General features: G+C 44.8%; 1 protein-coding gene across 1 annotated transcript in view; it reads left to right on the top strand.

Annotated features, from left to right (window-relative positions):
- Window positions 1–24551, top strand: part of SYNJ1 (synaptojanin 1) — a 1805713-nt gene that overhangs the window by 61280 nt on the left and 1719882 nt on the right. The window contains exon 3 of the mRNA XM_069636346.1: window positions 20963–21049. Coding sequence (XP_069492447.1) covers window positions 20963–21049 — 87 coding nt within the window. The remainder of the gene's footprint in view (window positions 1–20962; window positions 21050–24551) is intronic.

Below are 24551 nucleotides of genomic sequence, written 5' to 3'. Positions count from 1 at the left end.
TCGGAGGCAGACCCGTCTGGAGTTGACCGGTAAGTGGCCAAGCGAAGCTGTGTGAGACAGGGCATGTTGCAGTGTGCTGGTAGTCTGATACTTGCCTGTATGTGTGACATAAGCCATGTATGGATATGTGTGTGTGTGTGCAGGGACATCCTGGTCATGCATGTGGGACCAGTTATGTGTAAACCACATGGTAGGTGCATGTGTTTTAATGCAACATGGGGACCTCTATGCAGAATGCACACCTGAAAGCATGCCAGTCTCTGCTCCTGGACATGGAGGGGGGGGGGATGAGGAATGGGTGCTGATGTCATATACTTGTATGGGGGGGAGGGTGGTGTGTGCGCGTGTGTGTGCGTGTGTGTGTGCGTGTGTCGCGTGTGACGCCATGGATGGAAGTGACATTTGACAGTGCCACTCATGTGTTATTGCTTCCTGTCTAGGGTATTTTGTGCTGTACCCTGATGCTTGTGTTCTATGTCTCCCTCTACGCAGCGTCAAGTGAAGAAGAGGGTGGAGATGGCGCTGTGGAGCCAAGCGGCGGGGATGCCTCCACCGGGCGGCGACGCATGGCCCAGCCACCCTCCCAGGAATTACCATCATCCGGGAGCGAGGGGGCTGGTGCTGCGTTTGCCACAACGGCTGTGGCGGAAGGGCCAGGTGAGCCCCACAGGGGCTTCCAATGGCGGAAGACGGTGTGGAGACATCCAGGTTGGTGGTCTCCACAGAGGAGGAGGAGCCCGCTACTGAGCCGTACATGGGGCCTGGTGGGGGTAGTACCAGTGGTGCAGTCCAGGGCCAGGGTCCGGAGGCAGCACAGGTCACCGCGGAGGGGCCTGTGCATGTCGCTGTCCTTGACCCTGTGACTGCACCATCATGCACCAGCAGGGAGGCCCTGTCCCAGGCCCGTCCGCAGGTAGGGGAGAGTGCCATATCACCTGCCTCTCCACTACCTGCGGGCGAGGGGTCCCGCGACGGTATGGGATCCGTCCTGGTGGGTGTCGCGTTGCGCACGCGTGTCATTCGTGATGATGTGCCTTGTTCCTGGGAGGAGAACGCATGCCATCACGAAGAGCAGCGTCGTGACGTGGCACTGCTGGGAGGGGCCCTGGTCGGTGGGTTCTTACATGTGACGCGCACTCTGGCGGACCTCTCCTCCTCTGTGGAGGCTATGCGCCGGTCGTTCTCCACATCGTCTTCCGGCCCAGATTCCACCAGGGTCCCCTGTGGACCTGGCCTGACCAACAAAGCCAGCTTGGTGGAGATCCCATCCCTGCCACAGTCGGGAGTTGCCGGTCCAGCAGGGGTGGACACCACAACTGGAGACCAGCAGATGGAGGATGTGCAGGCACCATCGGACAGGGCACATGGACAGCAGCAGCAGCAGGAGCAGGCTGTAGGTGGGAGCAATGATGGCTCGGGGGCCATCAACATCGGAGGGGCAGGCATCGGCCATAGGGCAGGAGGACCCAGGAATGAGAGTCTTCCGTGTGGCAGCGATAGGGCCAGCAGATAGATGCGGAGCGGCAGCGGGCGGAAAAGGCACGGCTCATGATGGTCAGGGCGGAGAACTCCATGCGTAGGGCCCTGAGGCGGGCCGAGTTCCTCGAGGCCATTCGCAGGGATCTGGAGATCCAGATGTCATCGTCCCTGCGAACCCTCGGGGCCATGGAAGAGGACCGCCTCCGGGACATCGAGCAGGAGTTTGATGATGCCGTGTCCCGGGACATCAACAAGTGAGCCGTTGGACTTGCACCCTGCCCTTGTAAACAGTTAGTTAGTATTAGGTTTCCTTTCGTTTTTTCTTTATTTTGGACCGCTTGGACAATGGACCACATTTTTGTATATCATTTTTTTTATTAGGTAGTAGTTTTTGGTAGGTTTCATTTCTTAAGTTGGGCTCATGGACCCTGGATTCTTCAATTGTACATAGTTCTACATTGGAGTCATCTTTTTTAATATTTTTTTTGTGTTCACCATGGGGCAATGGTTTTTACTTTTTATTTTCCCTTGGATTAGATTTTTTGAACTGTGACTTTGGACATTTCTTTTTGGATTTCTTTTGCTTATGTTTTCTTGATTTTCATAATTTATCGGACATGGACGATTTCTTTTGTTATTCCCATTGTTGTGTGTTTAATTTGATTTACGTTCATGTTATCTTTAATATATATTTTTTTATACTTCCATTTGGGGTATCATCTCATTGGTTTCATGCATGTCATGATATGGGTTTTGACATTCACTTGCCCCCATTGTGTGTGTGTGACGGACATGTGTTCATTTACATACTTGCCATTGGGGTTGTATCATGTAATTGGCATTTCTGTGTGGGTGGATGCAATACTTGGGTGGGTCTTTGGCATGGGGAGGCTGGCCATAAGGGCCAGGGATCTAGATTGTGATGACGCGTTGGCTGGGGGACATGTGTCGGGGCCTGCTGGCAGGTGCCCCACACTGCTGGGGGTTGGGGGTGCAGGGGACATGTGTGGGGGCCTGCTGGCAGGTGCCCTGCACTGCTGGGGGGTGGGGATATAGCGGGAACACCTGGGAGGACCCACACTGCCAATTCACGTGTAGGACTCCCCTGCACCCCCGAAATACATGTACCCCATTCGCACAGGGCCTGAAACTTCCCGCGCACCCCAGAAATACAAGTACCCTGCTGAAATCGCATGTGGAACTTCCCGCGCACCCCAGAAATACACGTACCCTGCTGAAATCGCATGTGGAACTTCCCGCGCACCCCAGTAATACACGTACCCTGCTGAAATTGCGTGTGGAACTTCCCGCGCACCCCAGTAATACACGTACCCTGCTGAAATCGCGTGTGGAACTTCCCGCGCACCCCAGTAATACACGTACCCTGCTGAAATCGCATGTTAAAATTCCCTGCACCCTAGAAATACACGTACCCTGCTGAAATCACGTGTGGAACTTCCCGCGCACCCCAGTAATACACGTACCCTGCTGAAATCGCATGTTAAACTTCCCCGCACCCCAGAAATACACGTACCCTGCTGAAATTGCGTGTGGAACTTCCCGCGCACCCCAGCAATACACGTACCCTGCTGAAATCGCGTGTTAAACTTCCCCGCACCCCAGAAATACACGTACCCTGCTGAAATCGCGTGTGGAACTTCCCGCGCACCCCTGTAATACACGTACCCTGCTGTAATCGCGTGTTAAACTTCCCCGCACCCCAGAAATACACGTACCCTGCTGAAATCACGTGTGGCACTTCCCGCGCACCCCAGTAATACACGTTCCCCGCTCGGCGTTTGTTGTTTGGCAGCCCTGTATACTGGTCCAGGGTTAGCGCAGCCCTTTGCGCTGAATTGGAAATTTTGATGGCTTTTCCTTGCGCGAGGGCGTACTTGGGGGCGTAACTGGCTCTGCTGCAGGGTCGCTGCGCCACTCTGTGCCACGGCTGGTTTTGAAGGCTAAAATCCATGAATACGCTGTGCGCGGATATCGATTTTAGCGCACACGGCTGGCGCAGACATTCGCACACTGTGCGCCAGCCGCGTGCGCCACTTTTGTGCGAAATTCTATGAATTACCCTGCAAGTCTTTGTGTGATGATGTTGGTCATTGTAATGGGCGTTATGACATCCCCGCATAGGACACTGGAATTGGCAACTAAATAGACATCTTAACTGGATATTCAGGATACAACCACATGGTTATCCTGAAACCTTTCAGGACATTGAGATAAACTGGCCCCCACAATCCAGTAAGTTACCCCCAAAAAATTGCTTTTGGTCTGGTCAAACCATTCTCTTCGTGAACCATTTGAATTTTATCTCTTGGCTACTTGATCTATTTCACTTAGCAGAATTGTTCTTATTCTACAGAAATAAGAGGAACCTTTCTAGAAACAGAGTCTCTGTATAAAGTACATAAAAGAATATGAGCCAGATTTAATCATGTTCAGTGCTTATCCACTTGAAATGTATGCAGTTAGTTCCTACTGTTTAAAATCAAATAAAGATGTTTTTCTATATTCATTAGTTTTGCCTAAAAACTCTTTTCCCAAAGTATGCATTATTTGATACTTCTCCTGATGAGCTGCATTAGTCAATGAGAATTTAATGAAAATAAATAAATATCAGGACGTAATAAGAATTCAAGGAGAACCAGAGTTCAAGACGATTCAATACGATTTGTATGAGCATCATATTAAGGGCCCAACATTTTGAAAAACGCTATTGTTCAGAAGTCATATTATTTTGCATCTGTCAATCATTGTCTATTATCTTGAAGGGTATTCAGTGAAACCGGAAACACTATAAGACTTGTATCAATTCATTACGTTTAGTGCAAAATAGCTGTGTTCATAAATAAAACCTCTTAAGTTTCCCAGAGCATATTATTCCAAAAATCGATAGGTGTCCCTTTAAATAATCTGGTATAAGAAATGCAACCCCTCATGAATGCATCATCCACGAGGCATATATGTTGCTCTAACAACCCACTGCTATGGAATAAATGCCCTTAAAAGTAATGATACCTGAAATGGCATGATTTAAAATAATAAGCAATCCCGCCATGCCCACGTTTCTTTACTATGCATGGTCCGTCAGCTCAATCTGAACTCCATACCATGTAGTCTCCATCAGAGAAACCTCAAACTCTGCGCCAGGCTCCCCAAAATATTCAAACTTCAACCAAAATCTCCTGCCCTGTCACAACTAGTACTACCAGAACCATGAGGGGCCCACAGCCCAACACTAAAAACTCCTCCCACAAAGCCACCAACACCCAGCCCTTATATCTGTTTAACAGTCAGCTCACTCAGAACATTAACACCCCTCCGAAGTACGCCCGCAACACCCAGGCATTACCTACGGAAACTACCCAGACTAGCATTACAGGTGTGTGTTTCTTTGTTTATTTTATTTGTATAGCGCAGCCAAACCCGTAGTTAACTGGGCGCAAGCAAAACATGACAACGTTAAGCTTACGATACACTATATGATGTTAACAAGGTTACGCATTATGATATACAAAATGTACATGCTGCAGGTACGGTAACATGTGTAGATACATAGAAATCACATGTACAATAATTACAAGGTGTATCAATTACACTTGGTCAGAAAAGGGAGCAGGCAATGTGCTAGGTGCAGAGTTATGCATCAGCTGGTCATTGTAATTCAGACATGGGTGCTAAGGCAGGCATTCGGTTGTACGATGTTCTTGGGGATTTGGTCCCCGGGTGATTATCGTTAGTTTTCAGCCATTTCTGTATGTTGCGTCTGGAGCTAGGGTAAGTTTGATTAGTACAGAGTTTAAGAAGGAGTGAGTTTCATGTTTGAGCTGCCAAAACTGTGAAGCTTCTACCACCAGATTTAGTTAGGTTAAACCGAGGTACATCTAGGCAGAAGGCATTAGTAGTCCTGGAAGGGCGATTAGAGGTTTTCCTAACAATGCGGTTGGTGAGATAGATTGGGGAGGCTTTGTTCAGGCATTTGGATGTCAAAGATGTCGTTTTGAGCAGGATTCTGTTAATAGTTAACCAATGATTTTATATTCTGTAATCGGAGATATGATGTTTATTTGGGATGTTTAGGGCTGTTCTTAAGGCATTATTCTGCAGTGTCTGGATCTTGTTTAAGATATACTTATTGGCACCCAGATAGAGCACGTTACAGTAGTCTAGTCTTGAGAGTATAAGGGCGTTGGCTAGGGTAATGCAGCTAGGTGCGAATAGGCATGGCCTACAGGCCCTGATTAGCTTGCATGTGTATACAGTTGTGGACACCAGTGAGTTGACTTGTTTGGTGGAATCAAGGTAAAAACCAAGAGTTTTGACCTCTTTTACCACCTTGTTGGAGTTTCCCAATATCAAACCAGGAGTAGTCGCCGTTGAGTTTTTTGAGGTTGGTCGGTGTTCCCATGATCAATAATTCAGTCTTGTCATTCAGGCAGAGGCCATGGGTGGCCATCCATGCCTGAATGAGGAGATGGATCTTGTTCACAAGAGCTGTGTCACTGAGGTAATTGCCTGAAAGGGGTATGAGGATCTGGGTGTCGTCTGCATAATTAGTGTAAGAGACACCCATATTATCCAATTTGTCAAACAACGGCTTTGTGAAGATATTGTACATGGCAGGTGAGACACATGAACCTTGTGGTATGCTGCATGTTATGGGGATCGGATCTGCTGAGTCAGAGGGGGAGAAGACTCGCAGGGTTCTGTTGTTAAGGAACGATTGGACCCAGGCTATTGCGTCCTTAGAAGCCGCCCTGGCAAGGTGGTTGCATAAGATTTCATGGTCCACCAGGTCAAAGGTGGCTGACAAGTCAAGGAGGAGTAGCATGGCCGTTTTCCCTTTGTCCTTCAGTTCCTCAATTTGGGTCTTTAGGTCGATGAGCGCCATTTCAGTTCCATGTAATGGTCTGAAGCCTGATTGGTGGGCGCCTAAGATAAGGTTCGTTTCAAGGTATTGCTGAATCTGGAGATACGCAACTTTGTCCAATATCTTCAGAAGGAAGGGTACGGTCGTAATGGGCCTATAGTCTGTTGGAATGGATGGGTTTAATGTTTGTTTTTTGAGTAGTGGTAATACCCAAGACACTTTCAAATTACTGGGGATTTTATTGGTGGAGAAAGATGAGTTCATGAGTTTGGAAATGGATGGAGCCAGGTCTCTGGCTGCATCTTTAATTGTGCTGGACAGATGTCGCCCTGGCATCTGGAAGGTTTCAATGAGATGATCTTCTCTACTTCCAGGGTGGAAACTTGCGAGAATTTGAATTGGTCAGGTGTTTTGGTTGGGTCCTTAGAGATTGGAGTTTGAGTGACTTGTTTAGGTAGTGAGGATTTTTTCTTGGCTATCTTGTCTTTAAGGAGTACTATTTTGTTAGCTAGTGCATTCTGTATGCTAGTGCACCAGATTTTGTCTTTGACTAAATTGTCGGTTTGTGGGATAGGAGCCTCCATTTCTCATAAGATAGTACATAGCTCCTTTGTGTTAGATCTAGCTTTGGATATCCTATCATTATATAGATCTTTCTTTGTACGTATTATTTCTTTTTTGTAGTTGTCAGCAAACTTCGTTAATGTGGTTTTGTTTTCATTGGAAGGAGTGTGGCACCATAAGGCTTCCAGTTTTCTCTTTTCCTGTCTGAGGGCTTTTAAATGTGGGGTGAACCATGCATTCAGGTGAGCCCGAGGTTTACTTTTGCATAACTTAAGAGGTGGGATATGGAGGCTTTAGACATAGTGTTGTTGTATACTTCAACTAGGATGTCCGGATTAGTTGAGGATGGGAGAGAGTTCAGTGTAGGGAGGATGTGAGGCAGTAGTCTGTCGCTAGTGATTTTTAATTTTTGTTTATTCCTTGTGCACTGTGGAGGGGCTATGACTCGGTTAGGTTGTGGCTGTTTATTTATTGCTATGGTGAAAGTTATCATGAGGTGGTCGGTCCAAGGTAATGGCACTGAGTCATTGATGGACAATTTGCAGTTTAGGTCGGCGACCCAAACAAGGGTCCTGCCTTTGCAGTGTGTTGGCTGGGTCACTTTATGAGAGAGTCCCTGTTCTGAGAGCATATTGTTGATTTGCCTTGGCATCTTTGTCCATTGGGTCATTAAAGCGGAGGTTAAAGTCCCCTAATGAGTACTTGTGAGGTCTCTTTAGTATTGTTAGATAGCATACTAGAGATGTCGTCCTCGAAGGAGCCAATTGGTCCTGGAGGTCTGTATACTAGATACATTGTTAGAGTACTAAAGTTAGAGATCGGTACTTTGGCTGTAAGGATGTTAGTTTAAGGTGCCTTAATAAATGCCTGCTCTATAATGGCCCATGCCACTGAAATAGCCGACCTACTCCAGGTAGGAAAAATGGACTTCCTTGCTATTACCGAATCCTGGCTTCACTCAGCAGCAGGCCCGGTGATCATGCTAGCTATTCCCGAGGACTACACACTCATTAGAATAGATTGAACTAAATCCCGTGGTGGCGGCCTCGCCATAATTGCTAAAACTAGCCGAGCTTTGAGACTCGCCACATCACAAAAATTTGACTCCTGTGAATCCCTCACAGCCAAGTTTTCCATCACCGACTCCCAAACCCTGACCATCCACCTCATATACAGACCCCCCCGGCCCCTTAGGATCCTTCGAAGAAGATTCAACCAATGTCTTATCTGACAACCTCAAAAATTCCTCACAATGCTTACTCCTAGGAGATCTTCACCTAGGGTTTAATGATCCTTTAGACAAAAATGCCACGCAAACTAACGACTCCCTCACTGAATTGGGGTTTACCCAAAAAGGGACCCATGCGACCCACATTAAAGGAAGGAACCTTGATTGGATAGCAGAGTACAATTGCCAGACTTCCATCACTTCTATAACACCCCAGCCTTGGTCTGATCACCACCTGATATCCTTCACCTTAGAGGCTACGCCTCCCTTACCTCCCGATATCAGCATAGCTCCTGCCATTCTCACTAGAAACAAAAGAAATATAACAGCCGAGAAACTTACTCCCCTGATCCTTCCCACTCTGAACTCGCTTCCCCATCACACAGATCCCTTCACTCTGGTAGAGGAGTACAATAAAGTAATGATCTCCTCCTTAGACAGCATAGCACCACTGAAACTTAGAAAGAGTAAACCTAAAAAACATGTGAATACCTGGTTCTCTCCTCATTTGAGAACAATTGGACTAGAAAAACGTAAAAGTGAACACATTTGGAGACTAGATCCTTCTTCTACTAACAAAAGCAACCTTTGTAAACTAGATACTTTTTACAAATAAGAAATTATCCTTGCCAAACAATCTTCCTTCAACTTGCATATTGCTCAAGCTAATTCAAGTACGAAAGAATTGTTCACAGTCCTTAAAGAGATTGAAACGCCTATCCAAGCCCCTGGCACTTCTATATGGTGTACCAGCATTTAGAATGCCCTATCTAATAAGATAGTAACCCTCCAAGCCAAGATTGATCACAAAAAAGAAACTCTTCACCTTGCCCCTAAGCACGACAAACTTTCTCAGCCACCAACCCTGTACATCCCGCTTTTCCCCCAGCAACTCCCACCCCGCTTCAACTTCAATAAAGTCTAGCCATGGCAACCCTTGCCCAGCCCAAATTTATAAAGGTCGCTGCACGCGATCTCTCCCCATTCATCTCCAAGCATATTAATGTCTCCTTTTCTATTGGCACCATACCCAGCAACCTGAAATAGTCTTGGGTTCTCCCACTACTTAAAAAACAAACACTCGACCCATCCATACCCACCAATTACCGTCCCATCACCACAGTCTCTTTCTGCTCAAAATTCTAGACAAGGTATCTTACCTTCAAATCCAACAATATTTGGAACGTAACCACCTTTTAGGAGTACGCCAGTCAGGCATCAGACCCCAACACGGGACTGAAACTGCGCTGATTGACCTCAAGGCCCAAATCGACACGCTGAGAGACAGTTTAAAGGCAGCATTACTGCTCCTACTTGATCTCTCAGCAGCGTTCAACCTATTGGACCACAAAATCCTGTGCAACCACCTGGATTCCGTCGCCCACTTCTCACAAGAAGCAATGGGTTGGATCCAATCATTCCTTGACAACAGGACAATGGGTGTCTTTTCACCCACAGCAGCCGCTGACCCCATACCCATTGCCTGCGGTGTGCCTCAGGGCTCTTGTGTTTCCCCTACCTTGTACAACATTTTCACAAAGCCTCTTTTTGATGATCTAGGCAGCCTGGGTATCGCCTACACCAACTATGCCGATGATACCCAGATCCTCATCCCGTTGACGGGCGACTACAACAAGGATTTGGCCTTTGTGAATAGAGTGTGCCTCTCATGGTCTATGCCTGAATGATGACAAAACGGAACTCCTCATCCTTGGTACCCCTGTCAACCTTAACAAAGTGGGCCACAACTATTCCAACTTCATAATAGATGACAAAAACATTACTGTAGCCAAGGAAGTCAAAACACGTGGATTCTACCTAGATTCTACGCTAACCTTTATAAAACAATTGAACTCTATGGCCTCATCAACTGCTTATACCTGTAAGCTAATTAGAGCAGCCAACCCTTCCTCTCCTCCAACAATTGTATCACTTTAGCAAGAGCCCTTGTTTTGTCTAAACTGGACTATTGTAATGCCTTATATTTAGGGTGCAACAAATACATCACCAATAAGATCCAGATTTTACAAAACAATGCTCTGAGAGCAGCCCTAAGCATTCCTAAGAAAGCTCACATTTCCGATATTAGAAGATCTAATAACTGGCTTTCCACGAAAGATAAAATCGTTCGCAAAATAGTCTGCTTGACCCACAAATGTCTCCACAATACCTCATTGCCAGATTTACGAGACAATCCTCTAACCGCCCCACGAGAACTGCTATTGCCAACCTCTTAACAGTGCCTAGATTTAAACGCACTAAGACTGGTGGAAGTAGCTTCCCGGTTAAAGCTGCCCAATATTGGAACTCCCTCCCACCGCCTTTGAAGGAAGATCTACCATACCTTTGCTTTAGGTTCAACCTCATCCACTGGTTCAAGGAAAATGACCTCTGACCTCCCTGCTACACACATCATGTAACTCTTGCCACATTTGTACATAGTTTGTATATTGTATACTGTATATCTTGTGTACATTTTGCTTGACCTAGTCTTCTACTGTACATAATCCCCTGTTACAACCTATTGTATAAAATGTCTGTACCTGCACAGCAATGTAACCAAAGCTGAACAACTTCTTGATGCCTATTGCACCCTGATACCTTCGGGTCAGGCACGCAATACAAATATTAAAACAAACAAACTAACAAACATGGCAAAAGGCCTTTCCAAAATACTGTTAGAGAGATTACATTCTAATTATTTCCTGACCCGGGATCCATTAGCATTATTGTGCCAGTCAATGCCTATCCAAGCTTTGGGAATTATGCATCCGTTTCGTTCTCTGGGAAATAAGAGCCAATTGTTATCCTACAAACGTGCAGTGCAGTTACTTTGTAAAGCAATGTGTCACTTATTAATGGAAGAGTTGCCAATCTGTGTTAGTGGTGCAAATTACAAGTTACCAGCAAATATGTGTACATTACTGTGCCAAAAGACATATGAAAATCATGTCCTGTGCCATTGAATATGTCCGAGTATGTCCTATGACCCTAAACTATCATTTTCAGAGAGGTATTTTGTAATGAAAAATGTATTTATTTTTTTTTTGCTTTTCTTTTCTTTTTATTTGAGCACCCCCCCCAATTCCCCTTTTTATCAATATTTTTAGCCCCATCCCAACTGGCCTCCCACCCGTTTTAACCCCAAACCCCATATTTGTTAAAAGAATTCAATGTTTTTCGATATAAATGTTTCGGTATAACATACCTCTCTGAAAATGATTTCTTTAAAATCACTGGATGCCCACTACAAGCTTATGGGCAGTTGGTGGTTGTCCAATTGGCTGAAGCAGAGGGGCAGGACAGCACCTTTTGGTTTTTGTTATATTCCTTTAGAAACGGTTTATGACCCAGTAAGGGCTCTTCCATTTCCTACCAAGTCTTGGAAGGTTATGTCATGAAGGGGCTCATCATGGCTTCCAGCTTCTCCCACTCTATTCACGGTCTCTGACCATAGCTGGAGAATAAAGGGATGGAAAGGTTGGTACTGACAGGCTGAGCAAGGGGGCTCTGAGTAGCGTATGTGTGAGATTAAAAACAAGCCTGAAAAGGCATATTGCTGAGAGAGAAATCTTTTGACGTCACAGTTGAGTGACCTCATCAAAGGTATGTAGTTGCACGAATCAGAAATGGACCTCAAGGCACAAAAATGACAGATTGACCTGCCAAAGTCATAGACATGAGTGCGAAGACCTCTAAGGCACAGATGTTGAAGAGGCAGAGGTAGTTGTCTTTCCAAATATTCGTGCCTTTCATGAGACTAACATCTTAAAGGTACAGATGTCGGTGAGTAAGCAAGAAATCAAAGGCACAGAGGTGTGCTTGAGACAAAGGTGACCGAGAAATCTCAAAGCCACAAACATGAGATGGAGAGAGCAAAAGAGAGACACAAGGCGACATGAAGGAGATCCTTGAGGCAAAGATCAAAGGCACAAAGGACAGAGAGAGACTGACATATATGTATGTGAGAGAGACATCACAAGCCTACAAATTAGACTTCAAATCCAGTGGCGTGTGAGAAATGGAAATACATGTAGACGGAGGTACATGGAGTTACATAGGTCAGAACTAGACACATCACAAAGTGTAATGAATGGGAAAACTGCCCAGGCCCCAGCTGTCTGTTGGCACACAAGCGCCCCTAAAAATTAAACGTCCAAAATCATGCACTAATGCCGAAGTGTCAGGGGCTAAGGGCATCTGTTAGTCAGTTATCTAGTTTCCCTAGCAACGACAGGCCCCACTTTTTAGTCCTGGGATTTCCTTTTAGAAATCGTTTTGTATAATTTCGTTCAACTGATTTTAGGAAAGACCCGGAATGAATTAGTTTGTTAAATGAAAGCCCAGACCTTGAAAAGAGGTGTCCTTCTAGTTCTGATCGAACTAAAAAAAATCATCCAAAACACAGCCACTCACTCACTTCTTGTGCAGCGATTAAAATGTCATGTTACAAGCTACGAGCCAGGCATCAAAAGCCACTCGCCCTCTCAGTTCTGCACATACACACTGCAGACCATTTCTTACACGCCAATAGTCCAGTGGCTAGTGGTGAGTGCAGATGTTGAGCCCTGCTCGTGTGTATTAGTCGGCAAGATGCAAACACGGACCACTTAATTGCTCAGCCACCACTGATCCTCCATGTATCGCATAATACAAACATAATTCCACCCACAAACATCCATGCCCAGGTTGCTGCTATCCAGACACTTGGACATGATCCCTACCCATTGCCAGCCATTTGTAAAGGCTCAACCATGCTCTGCGCACGTAAGGTGCTTGTGTATGTGTGTATATACGGTGCACAATTTGAAGTTTTAATCTTCCAGGAAGACGTAAGCTCAGCACAACACTCGTTTACCAAAGCTTCAACAACAATATACACCGGTATAGCCTCAACCATGGCATGTATCATTTTCATGAATCCGATGTATCCTTATTGTAAAATGGAGCTGCAGTTAGTCTTTATTTTTAACTACATCCTATTGAAAACGGTGATCCACATTCCTGATTCACAAATCTTTTTGTAGAACTCGCAGTAACCATTTGTTTCCATTGCAAACTTTGGGCAATATATCGCTCACTGCTGTCTTGTGTAGCCCTCTGCCCTTTTCCCCAAGCTGTACATATGTACAGGTTCAGACAGCAGAACAATCCTTCAATTTTAATGATCGTCTAGCAGCGAGCCTATCCCGCGGGAAGTGCACATCTCGCAGGTTTAGGTTTCCTGCAGGTTACAAAGATATTGAAGTCTCTTCTAGAATCGAATAGTTTATCTCCGGTTGCAAAGATATGCAGGCTTTGGCTTCAGGCAACACGAGTTCTCTTGGATCGCACAGATAAGCTCATGACGCAGGCACGAGAGGTATTATTCAGTTTATGCAACTTTAATGTACACATCCAGCCCTACAGATAAGGGGTGTATAAGCCACTTTCACTCCCTAAAAATAGACAAATGCTCCCCAAAAAATTAAAATGCAGAGTAAAAATACGCCCAACAGACACTTAGGACCTTGTGTCCCTGCTTTCACCCAAACGGCTCCATGGATCTGTTTGGATCAGTAGTGCACGTAGACCCAGAGGAGGAAACTACTATTATTACTGCCTGATTGGAAGAAGTAAACATGTATATTTTAATGTGCATGAATAACGGGGTGCTTAGAGATCATTATTAAAAAAAAACATTTCCAGTTTTTCAGTTCAACCATTTTTGCTCGCTTATAAAATACTCCCATTGGGAAATGCACTTTAATGTGTACTCTTCCATAAATTATTTTACTCCCTAGTTTAAATAATAGGGAGTAAATTACTCCCACTTCAAAATCTTATCTGGAGAACTCTGCATATCTGTATAACCTGAGGAGCAACTTTCTTTGCCAGACTGCAAAACAGTACTTCTGGTTACACATTGGCCCAGCCACTTTTCAGTGTGGGCTCCAAACGTGCAACAAGTCTAGTCCAAGAGTGGCATTTGTGAGCAGATTTTGACACGCACTCTTTCTCACATACATTCTTTCTCTCCTCTCTGCGAAAACGTACCTGGCTCACTACTTCACACAAAAAGTCATTGTGCATTTCTTCCCAGGTACTCCACAAAATTATGTTGAATAATGCACATTTCCTGTAATGTAAAAGAGTCTTTTGTGAATAACACACAGGGTAGCATCGTTGCAGTGACTTTATTTACTTGACTTCAATAAGGATAACTGTTAATATTTAGGCCTCCACCAGCCTGTTCATTTTTGGGTTGCTAATCGTAATTTCTTTGGGTCCATGCTGGCCTATTGCAATTCTTGGTTGCTTGTGGCTTTTTCACTTATTGGTCCCCACCAGCCCAATTTTTTTTGTTAAGTTCTGGCCTATTACCTTCCACTTTTAATCGCTTCTAGCCTATTGTTTATTCCTGTTTGCTATCCTGCTTTATGGTAATTTGTGGACGCTACATCTTATTCTTTTGCTCTCTTCGCTGCTATCAACCTACTGTTTTATAGTCTATTTTGGACACTAGTGAGCCTTTATCTTGTTTTTTGATCGCTATTGACCTATTTCATTTTGTTTGTCGCTACCAGTCTATTGTTAGTCTTTGTTCAGTATTGGCCTATTACTCTGCGCTCTTGGTTGCTACTGGCCTTTCTTACTCGTTGGGTCGCTACCAGCCTATGTTAATTTTTGTTCACTGTAGGACTTTTTATTTTTTTTGGTCAGACCAGCCCATGCTTAGCAAATAATGCAATCAGCCTACTTACTGTCTTTTGTTGTCGCTAGTAACCTTGTAGCTTACATTTTAGTCGCCAGTGGTCATCTGTCTTGGATTTTGGTCACTAGTGGTCCTGTAGCTTACTCTTGGTCCCCTCTGGCCCTGTATATTGCATTCTGTTCAGTAGCGTACCTACTCTTGGACCTCTGTCTGATCACTCCCTCGCACCCCCATCCATCTACACTCATACATTCTCCTGCTCACAGCACTATCCTTACCCTTTTCGTAGAGTATCCACCACCCACATAACTCTTTCCCTCCTCTCCAGCCCTCTCTTTCCATCACTCTGCCAGTCTATTTTGGGGAACCTGATCGCCTCCTCGCCCAAACTCTGCCGTCTCCACCAGTTCTGGTGGAGCAGGGAGGTGAATGGCATATCACTTTAAAGGAAAGCAAATTCTTTGTCTACCACTTCCACTCCTATAACCCTCAGATTGCAGTCATGGGCATCACGAAATTCTGAATTGCCCCATACACTGATTTTATTGGTGTCTAAACACTGATTTTTCTACCTTTTTATTCACTCTCAGAGGGTGGCCAAGATAGGTGACATAGTTGGGTTCTTGGTTAACTCTGCTTAGGCACAGAACTAACTGACAATCAATTATCAACGTATTATTGTGATATTTTTATGAAATGAATAAACTGAGGCAGTAAAAAGAACACAGTAATAGTGTACACTTGTCAATTTATTGGAGTTTGTAAATGGGTGATTACAGGTATACAATTGATTTGCATCATTACTTAGTGGGTTGAGCGCATGACACTAGGAAGATTAATAACTATTGGCGTGAGGAAGTGAGACAAAGTGATAGAGCAGTGGAATGCGTCTCTCTCCGTAGTGAAATACTCTGGCCAATAAAAGAGGGAGCCTGACATGTCATCAGTGATGTCATCAATTACATTTGTGACGTCATCCTTGATGTCATGAGTGTTAGTCCTTGCAGTGCACAGTGGTAACATGAGTTTGCTTAGTGTACCATAACTGGCGAATTTCTGGGGTTTTTCGGTTTTAAATGTAACCATAATGTCCCTGTAACGTTTTTCCATTGAATTGCAAAGGTTGTTACTAGTGCAACTTAACCATAACGTCCCTTTTTAACGTTTTTTTAGTGAATTTCATAGGTTTTTACCAGTATACCCATAGTTTGTAAAGATGTACGGTGCAACATGCTGCACATGCAAGCAGCATGTTAATGCGCACAGCAGTCGCGAAGTATGCATCTGGTCGTGGACATTGGATGGCATCCAACCTGTTCAGAAAGCCACAGTCTCTCCTACATAGTGGTACCATTCAGCAAACACAAGGAACATATAGAAACCGCACAATGAATTGCAAGGGAAAATACAATAGGTCTACACATTGTACACTTATGAAACAAACAGCACACAGGCATATGGACTGCACCTGCACCAACAAGACAAGTGACATCTGCCTTCAACAATCGTACTGCAATGCTACTTCACAAGGGAACAAAGAACGAACTGGTAGAGTAAGGACTGGAAAGTACTAACAGCAGAACGTCAGTACAAATAAAGTTTGTCTGATAATCGCCCAAGTGGTGCAGTATACAATAGTAGGTAAGCATAAGGTGGCTTTTTTTACTCAGCAATGGCAAGCACCTTACAGTGGCTGCAGGAAATTTCCCTAATAACACGGTAGTAACCTCATACGTATGCACAGGAGTCTGAAACGTAAAATATGTCATATGTATTGCTTCATGTAAACCTAACAGACTTTTTTTCTGTAAAACAACATATTGGAAAGGGAAGCAAGGCAGCAGAAGCGGCACCCCTTCCACAACAGCATACGGGCGCAAGAAAGGAAAGAAACGCTATAAAAAGCAACGTGGACAGCCTGGAAGACAACATGGAAGAATTGGTCAACAATTTTGCCGCTTTAAGATTACGTACAAGGACAGATTATGGACAAAATGAAATACCTCTGCCCGACGTACACGTGTACCTCTTCCCCATTTCACAGGCCGCCATCCCTTCAAAATCTGTGTGATCACAGACGGTACGATGATACCTCAATCCCTACCTCGCCTCTCTACCAACTTGTACAAATCCCCACTTCCCCACAATAATTATGCATTTCTGCTACCCCTTCTCTTTACTAATAGTATCTACGAATGTGTGATAGTTAACGTTCATTCTTTAAGTCAATCACGCTAAAGTATTCTGCTGATGCAGGTATCATTGTCAAAATGGTGGTGACGTCTGGCACAAAGGGAAATTGAGGGTTGACGTCCTTGTTTAACGCGTGCAGATCAATTATGAAACGATAGGGTACCTCGTTATCTCCTTTCTTGTATGCCGGAAGAATGGGGCTGTTGCAGGTACCATCCTTTTCAATCCTTGCTCTCCGTCAGCTGAAATTCTGTACTGTGGAATACGCGGCAGCGTGACCCCTTCTTTCAAAATCACTTTTACTGGCTCTATCTTTAAGCATCCCACATCATTGTCATTTATTGCCTATATACAGATTGACACCTTACTCAACTCTCCTGGCAAGGTTTTAGACAAAAATTCAGACACCTGTGTATCTTGTGGCCAAATTGTTAAAAACACACCATCGGGAGTGCAATGAATAACTGCACCTAGTTTTTTCAATAAATTCAAACCCAAAAGGTTTTCTCCACAATGATCTGTTAAGAGAAATGGACAATGCTCAGTGAATGGACCTATTGTTAATGGGACTGATTGGGACACTGGGTTAATTACTGGTGTACCTGCGAACCCTACAGAAATATTCTTTTGCCCTGACAGTGGCATATCTGGAACCAAGTGATGATCTATTGAACACTTCTGCGCTCCCGTATCTACAAGAAAACGGTGCTCTATATCCCAGACTCTCATCTCTACATAGGGTCCTTTCTGATTTCTGACCCCTACCCTTAGGCACAGTTCTGTGTGGAGATCCCCCCCCCCCACCTGGGCAACCTGTAAATAAAGATATAGAGCAAAAGCCTAGTCCATGTAATGTTCAATAGTCTTATTTCCTCCTATTAAGATTTTACCCGCCCAATGTACCTGGTGGAGTAGAGTTCTCTGAAGATGCGTCGACCGATCCTTCTTGAGTGACTCCCTTTAAAGCAGGAGCCACGGATCGTCGAGAGGTGTCGAGGAACTCGGCGTTTGATGTCGGGGAATCGACGGCCCTTCTTGAGTGCCCTCCCTTTAAAGCAGGAGTCACGGGTCGTCGAACGTCCGACGGAGAACAGGGTGAACTACGGCGGTGAAGTGGCAGCTTCGTTCCTATCGGTGCTCGTCGACGACAGAGCGTTGGCGTCCTGCAAGGAAGAGGCGTGCGGGGCACCTCGGTGATGATGGTTCTGGACCGCAAAGAGATGATGAAGAACTGTGGCCCAGCAAGGGCGTCGAGTCGTCAGCGTCTCTGTGGTCTTTAGGTGGTGGGAAACTCACCGGCGGATGCTCCTCGGCGCGTCGACGGTTGGGCCTTCTCCAGCGGGATAAAGCGGGCAATGATGCAGACGAGAGCGTCCGATGATCAAATTAAGTTCTTAGGCAAACGGGAGCACGGCGGCTCCGGTCGGCGACGGCGGTCGGCGACAGTGGTGGACAACAGTCTAGGCGCTTCTCTTTGAGATTCTGCGGCAGTCCCCGTCACAGGTCGGCAGCCTGTCGAAGGTCTGTCTACCAGGGAGTTTTGGCAAAGATAAGCTGGTGCACAATGGTCCCTCGTAGCTCGGGAAGAGAGCGCCTTACCAGGTCCTCTCTGGGTCAGTCCTTGGAGGCACAACAGCTTTCCGATTTTGAAGGAGAGCAACAGCAATTCTTCTCGTCCAGCAGGGCTTCAAGGTCAAGCTTCAGTTACTTCAGTTACCCATCGTAGTGGACTTCAGCTTCTGAACACGATTCCTAGCAGTGAGAGGTCCCCAGATATACTGTTGATCTTCCATTCATTCCGCTGGGTCACATCAAGCATCCAATCACGACTAAAGGCATTCAGGCAGGCAGGCAGACAATCGGGCACACAAGGTATTCAGGCCATTCACTTCTCTCCAGACACTCACAACAAGTTTTGTGTATTGGTACAAGTACCGAGCCATTCAACAATCCCAACTGCATTCATACCGGTTTCGGGCAGGGCTGTCTCAGTCATTGTGTCAACCACCAGATACTAGACATTCACAGCACAGAATGCATATTTGTCACACACTCTATTCACCCGGGTCCCACCCACAGGAGGTACCCACAACATACATCACTGGGAAGGCTCCAGCTAGTCTGGCCGGGCCTTCACAACAACACCATATATGCACTTCCACCCAACAGCCAGTCAGGGGGAAGGGACAGAGTCCGGGCTTCCCGGGACTTTGGGAAAACAAGGTAATAGAAAGCAAGAGGCCGCAGGGGCCATCTTGTTTTCCATCAGGAATCAACTGATTCCAATGGCAGGGCCGGGGTATCCCAAAATGGAGGATACTCTGCGCACCTGTCAAATTCAGCATGGAGCTGCCACCAGCCCATACTCTGCTCTGTGGGCCACCCACAGGTGCCCAAAAACATACACTAGGGGCATAGGGTTGTACCCCCACCCATGGGTGCCGTAAGGGTATCCCATGGATCCGTTCACCAAACCAAAAGAGAGGGAGCTGCACCGCCAGGAGTCCCACATGAACTCCTGCGCGGAAATCACGACAGAACACACGATAAAAAGCAGTAAAGGACAAAGATACGCAGGCCCTGTCCCTCCGATGCATTTCCAGCATCACAATCCCCGCAATCGCACCTATTCATACAATGACAATCCAGCGTCTATCTAAACAATCGTCCTCACCAAGCCATCCATCCTCCATTCACACAATCCAGCTCATCCACTCCACCTTCTTTACATCCATCCTCCAATACAATCGCCTATAAAAAGACAGGCCCATTGTCCTTACAATGCTTGGTAAAGAAGCTGGTACTGCGGTGAGAGGGATCGGGAATGGTAGATTTTTTTTTTCTGTGTATGTAATGCCTTTCCGAGCTCTTAGGCTACTTACTGTACGAGTCTCCTTTTTAAACTGTAAATACACATGCCCCTCTTCTTGGTTCCAAAGCTTGCAAAAGCCCACACAAACATATTTCCATTTGACTCAGAATTCCAGTATGCACTGTGCCCTCAAACCACTTTCAAACCTCACATACTTCCCACTGGCAGTGTGACTTTTCAAATGCTATGTAAAAAAAACCCCCACAAAACTCAGTGTCTGCTTATACGGGGACAAAATAACTGGTGTAGTGGATTGAAGCCTGGTAACCGGTGGATTGAGGGATTCACTTGAATCGAGCCCCAGTTATCCACCTATTGAGGGTACACCCGACTGGTGCGCACCCTCGCATCCCAATGTTACAGAAAGTGAGGAGCACCTGACTATGCACTTGAAAGGACATCTACATCACACACTCCTCCCCCTCAGTGTATCAATGTGTGTTGTGGCCTGGGCATGCAGGTGCAAGTGCTTCGATCCAACCCCGCCCCTTTTGAATAACATGGAGACGCCTAATGCGAAATTATAAATAGCTTCTCAGAAGACTTAGTCCGGCGTGTATTGGAGATGCATTGGGGCTAAAATAGTGGAGAAATATGTCGGTGTGCAGATTCAGGCATTTTTTTTTTTTTTATATTGTAAGAGTAAAATGTATAAATTGCCTCTATGAAGTACATCACATTCATGTTAATAAATGTTGATGCGACTTTTAGAAAGTGAACATGTGCATAGTCTTTAATGTTGAACTAGTTTCTTTTAGGGAGTTCTAATTATCTGGCCAGATTAGTAGGATTGTTATGAATTGTTTCTTGTTGTTGGGATTTACAAAGTATTCGTTTTAATGATTTGTTTTGTTGTCTATTTAATTTGTATTCAATCATTAGATGGCATTTTGCTTTTTTTCAGTTACTTGTACATTTATTGGATTAAATTGAAGTTAATATCTAAACACACACTATATTTTAAAAATAGAAATCTGGTGAAGTGAGGGTTGGCTGCTTTAGACACTTTTTCGAAATTCAATTTGTTTTAACAAGTTTTCCATTTTATAGCCTCTGCAGAAAAGGAAGCCATCAAGAACTTGTATTCAAAAGTGATGGATGCTTATGGACTTTTGGGAGTATTGCGACTAAACCTTGGTAAGCATAAGACCATGAATATGGAAAAGAGTTGACAGTGTCCATGGATGCTCCTTCCAATTTACAATGACTGCATACACATAATTACGGCAGATAGTATGTTTTACCCTGTTGTGTGACTGAAAAGGGTGTTATTCTGGGTTGCTCACCTCACATGACGAGAACGAAAGACTTCAGGAAGTCTTAAAGTAAAATTTACTTCTCAAAACAGTTCAATTATGCCAGAAAGTGGTATTATGCAGGCTTTCTAGAACATAATCCGGCTGCTTGCTTTTCTGTTGTTAAGATTGGTATATGTGTGGCACATTGTAGCTTGCAGTAGTTGCTGCTCAGTAGTGCTCGTTCATCAGTTGGGGTTTTAAAATCGAATTTTATGGTTCTGTTGGTGTCTATGCACATTTTTTATTAAGTGTATTTTGGCTGAAACATTCAACCTTTCCACTACATATCACAACAATCAAAAATCACATAAATACAGAGATACAATACGGAAAATAAATAAAGCAAACACCATACATACTTGTCGCATGACAAGTATGTATGGTGTTTGCTATATATATATATATATATATATATATATATATATATAATAAAATGATACCAGTTTCTTTCTCATGGTACCATAACCTATTTTTCCCACATGATCTGCTGCTGCCGTTATCACCAACGACTCCCCAGAATAAATACATGCCCAAAATTGGTCCGTAGACACCGATCAATTGTGGTAACTCAATTTGCATAACCCTTTGAGTAACAATGGTCCAGGGCCTGACAGTTCGTTAATATATGTCTGTCAGTTTGGCGATCAACGGAATCACGGGGAATGTCTTGCCATGCACCCACGTACTAATACATTAAGTCGAAAGTACTTGATGAAGCGCCTAATGTCCTCGGCACAGTATTTCATCAAATAACTTCTAGGCTTCCCTATTGATTACAATATACGTCGTATTGCCTTTTTTTCATCAGCATCCCAATGTTCATAATCGGAACAATTTCATGGGCTTTTTTCTTCATCTAGGTGTAGAAAATGCCCACACTAGTCCTATCTGGTCATTCCAAATTAATGGGCAATGGGAAATCTTTCACCGTTTTCCTTAGCCCCAGCATCCGCCCATTATTCTGTTTGGCCTCAAAATCCTTCCATGTATGATTTAGCAATGTTTCTTCCACTCCTATACCCGTAATGATTTTAACAGAATTTGCAACATTGTATCTTCCACAGAGTGGTCAAGGATGCGAGCCCCAGCTGACACCTTATTTCTTCTAGCGGGACTGCTGTGGGAATTCTCATTACCTTTCTCCAGATCTTGCCTTCCAACTTAACCATCGTACATATTTTGTATTAAGTACCTCGAGGCCATAAAGGATGCATGGGATTATGCTAGTCTTATAGATGTGGAGATAACCTTCAATAGAGTGCCCCCCTCCCTCATGAGGAACCCTCTAACAAGGTTCCATTTTGTTTGAATTTTTCCCATAGTTATCTGGTCATAATAAATAATTGTCGGCAGATTCCTTATGGGAATCCCCAGATACATACGAGTCAACAAGCTCCAACGGGACTCCACCCATTTTTCAATTAAACACAGGCTTTTTCTGCAACTTCCTGCCAATGTTCCTGATCTTGGTTTTAAGCAAGTTGATTCTCAGTCTGTTCTTATTTGCGTACTCCCATATGAAACACTTGTGTATAGGCGCGTTTATAAATGCCATATTATATCATGGCATTCAGTGATTGCTAGAGACCTGTAGGGGTACGGGTCAGAATCACTGTATCGTCTGCATAGGAGAGCCATTTTAATGGCTCAGGACCCAACTTGGGAGTGGAAATTGCGGCAGCCCTCGAATGCAGAATCCAGGTCTGCTACGTATCGATTGTAAAGAACTGGAGCAAATTTTCGGCCCTGTTTGAACACTTGATTGGTATATATGGGCTTAGTGAGGGCTCCACCCGTTTCCAGTTTGACCTGTACAGAGGTATCCGAATACACTTGTTTTAGGAAGTCTAGTGTAATTGGAACCAAGCCCCATTTTCCCAATTTGTTCCACAGATTTTCTCTTGCTGCGCAGTCAAAAGCCCCTGTGTAGTCGATATAGCAAAGATACAGACTTTTCTCTGCATCCCTATATGTATCTGCCATCATATTATGGAGTGCCCAGATGTTATCCAGTGTTCTGTGTCCACTACGGAAGCATGTCTGTTTTCATGGTAAGAGGTTCCTCTCCTGTATCCACAAATTCACTTTATGTAATAATAGAGTGGAAAAGATCTTACAACTGGAGTCCATCATAGCCAGTAGTCTGTAGTTCCTGGGGTCTGCCCTTTTACCCTTTTTAAAAACGGGGACAAGGATTGATTTTTTTTCTAGCTGTCAGCGATTATACCTCTATTCACGATAGATGTAAACATTCCCAACAGCACGTGTACCCATAGCTCTGGATTTCGCTTAACATCAACATTGGCAATATGATCTGGGCCCGGGGCCCTAGATGCCTTAAGTTCACTACTCACTCTCGTGACATCTTCAAACTCAAAGGTCAGCTCACTAGATGCCAATTCCACTGGCAGCCCAGTATTCTTAGTTTCTCTACACCCAATACAATACAGTTCCTTAATGTGTTTCACCCATGCACTTTCAGGGATGGGATTGACCTCAATAGCGGCAACCTCAGATAGGTGCAGTCTATGTAACTGCCAGAATTTCTTGTGATTGTGTGATTTTAGCATTCCTAATATCAGGCATTGTTAATCTCATGCTTGTAAGATCTAAGCCAGTTGTCATATTTCAAGCGTAAATGAGCATTACGTTTAAGATTTTCTGCCATGCGCGTAGATCGTGCTCTACTTATGTAACATAAGTTTTTCCGAAGGCTCTTCTTCCTTCTATCAATGAGAATATCAAAAACATTACTCTGCACCTGGCTACTAGTGCGAACCACTATGGTCCACAGCATGATATGATATGGCATTTATAACGCGCCTATACACAAGTGTTTCAAGGCGTGACGAGGCAAGGCAGGGGGACCAGGGGGAAGACAGAGACAACGATTTTACTAGGCAGGTGACATTGAGATCGCATAAGTGCGGGGGGGAAAGGGGGAGGGGCCAGTGTAGTACATGGGAACGACAGTAAAAATAAAGCAATAAGTAAAAGTGCGTCCAGCTGGTGGCAAGTGCAAGGGTAAGTGCAGACATCAGGTGTCAAGTGCTGATAGAGGGCTGTAGGGTTACAGAAAACAGTGCGGGGGATGCCAGGGAGGCAGTGCAGGGGTGCAACTGGTGGGGGGGGGGGGACTTGGGCCCGAGATCAGAGAGTAGCTAGGTGACCAGTGCAGTTTCAGTTTCACTGTTCTTCAATATCTCATCAAACGTTATTAGTATTTCCATACCATTTTGCAGAGCAGATTCATGACTCGATTCAAAGCAGGAGCTCACTGATGCATCAAATCTGTTCCCATTTGTCTCGGACCACTGGATCTGATTACTTTGAATGTTAAG

Source organism: Ambystoma mexicanum, chromosome 7p (genome assembly GCF_040938575.1).
Source record: "Ambystoma mexicanum isolate Mex_15411 chromosome 7p, UKY_AmexF1_1, whole genome shotgun sequence".
NCBI classification, from domain to species: domain Eukaryota; kingdom Metazoa; phylum Chordata; class Amphibia; order Caudata; family Ambystomatidae; genus Ambystoma; species Ambystoma mexicanum.
This window is presented reverse-complemented; position numbering and strand designations above follow the sequence as displayed.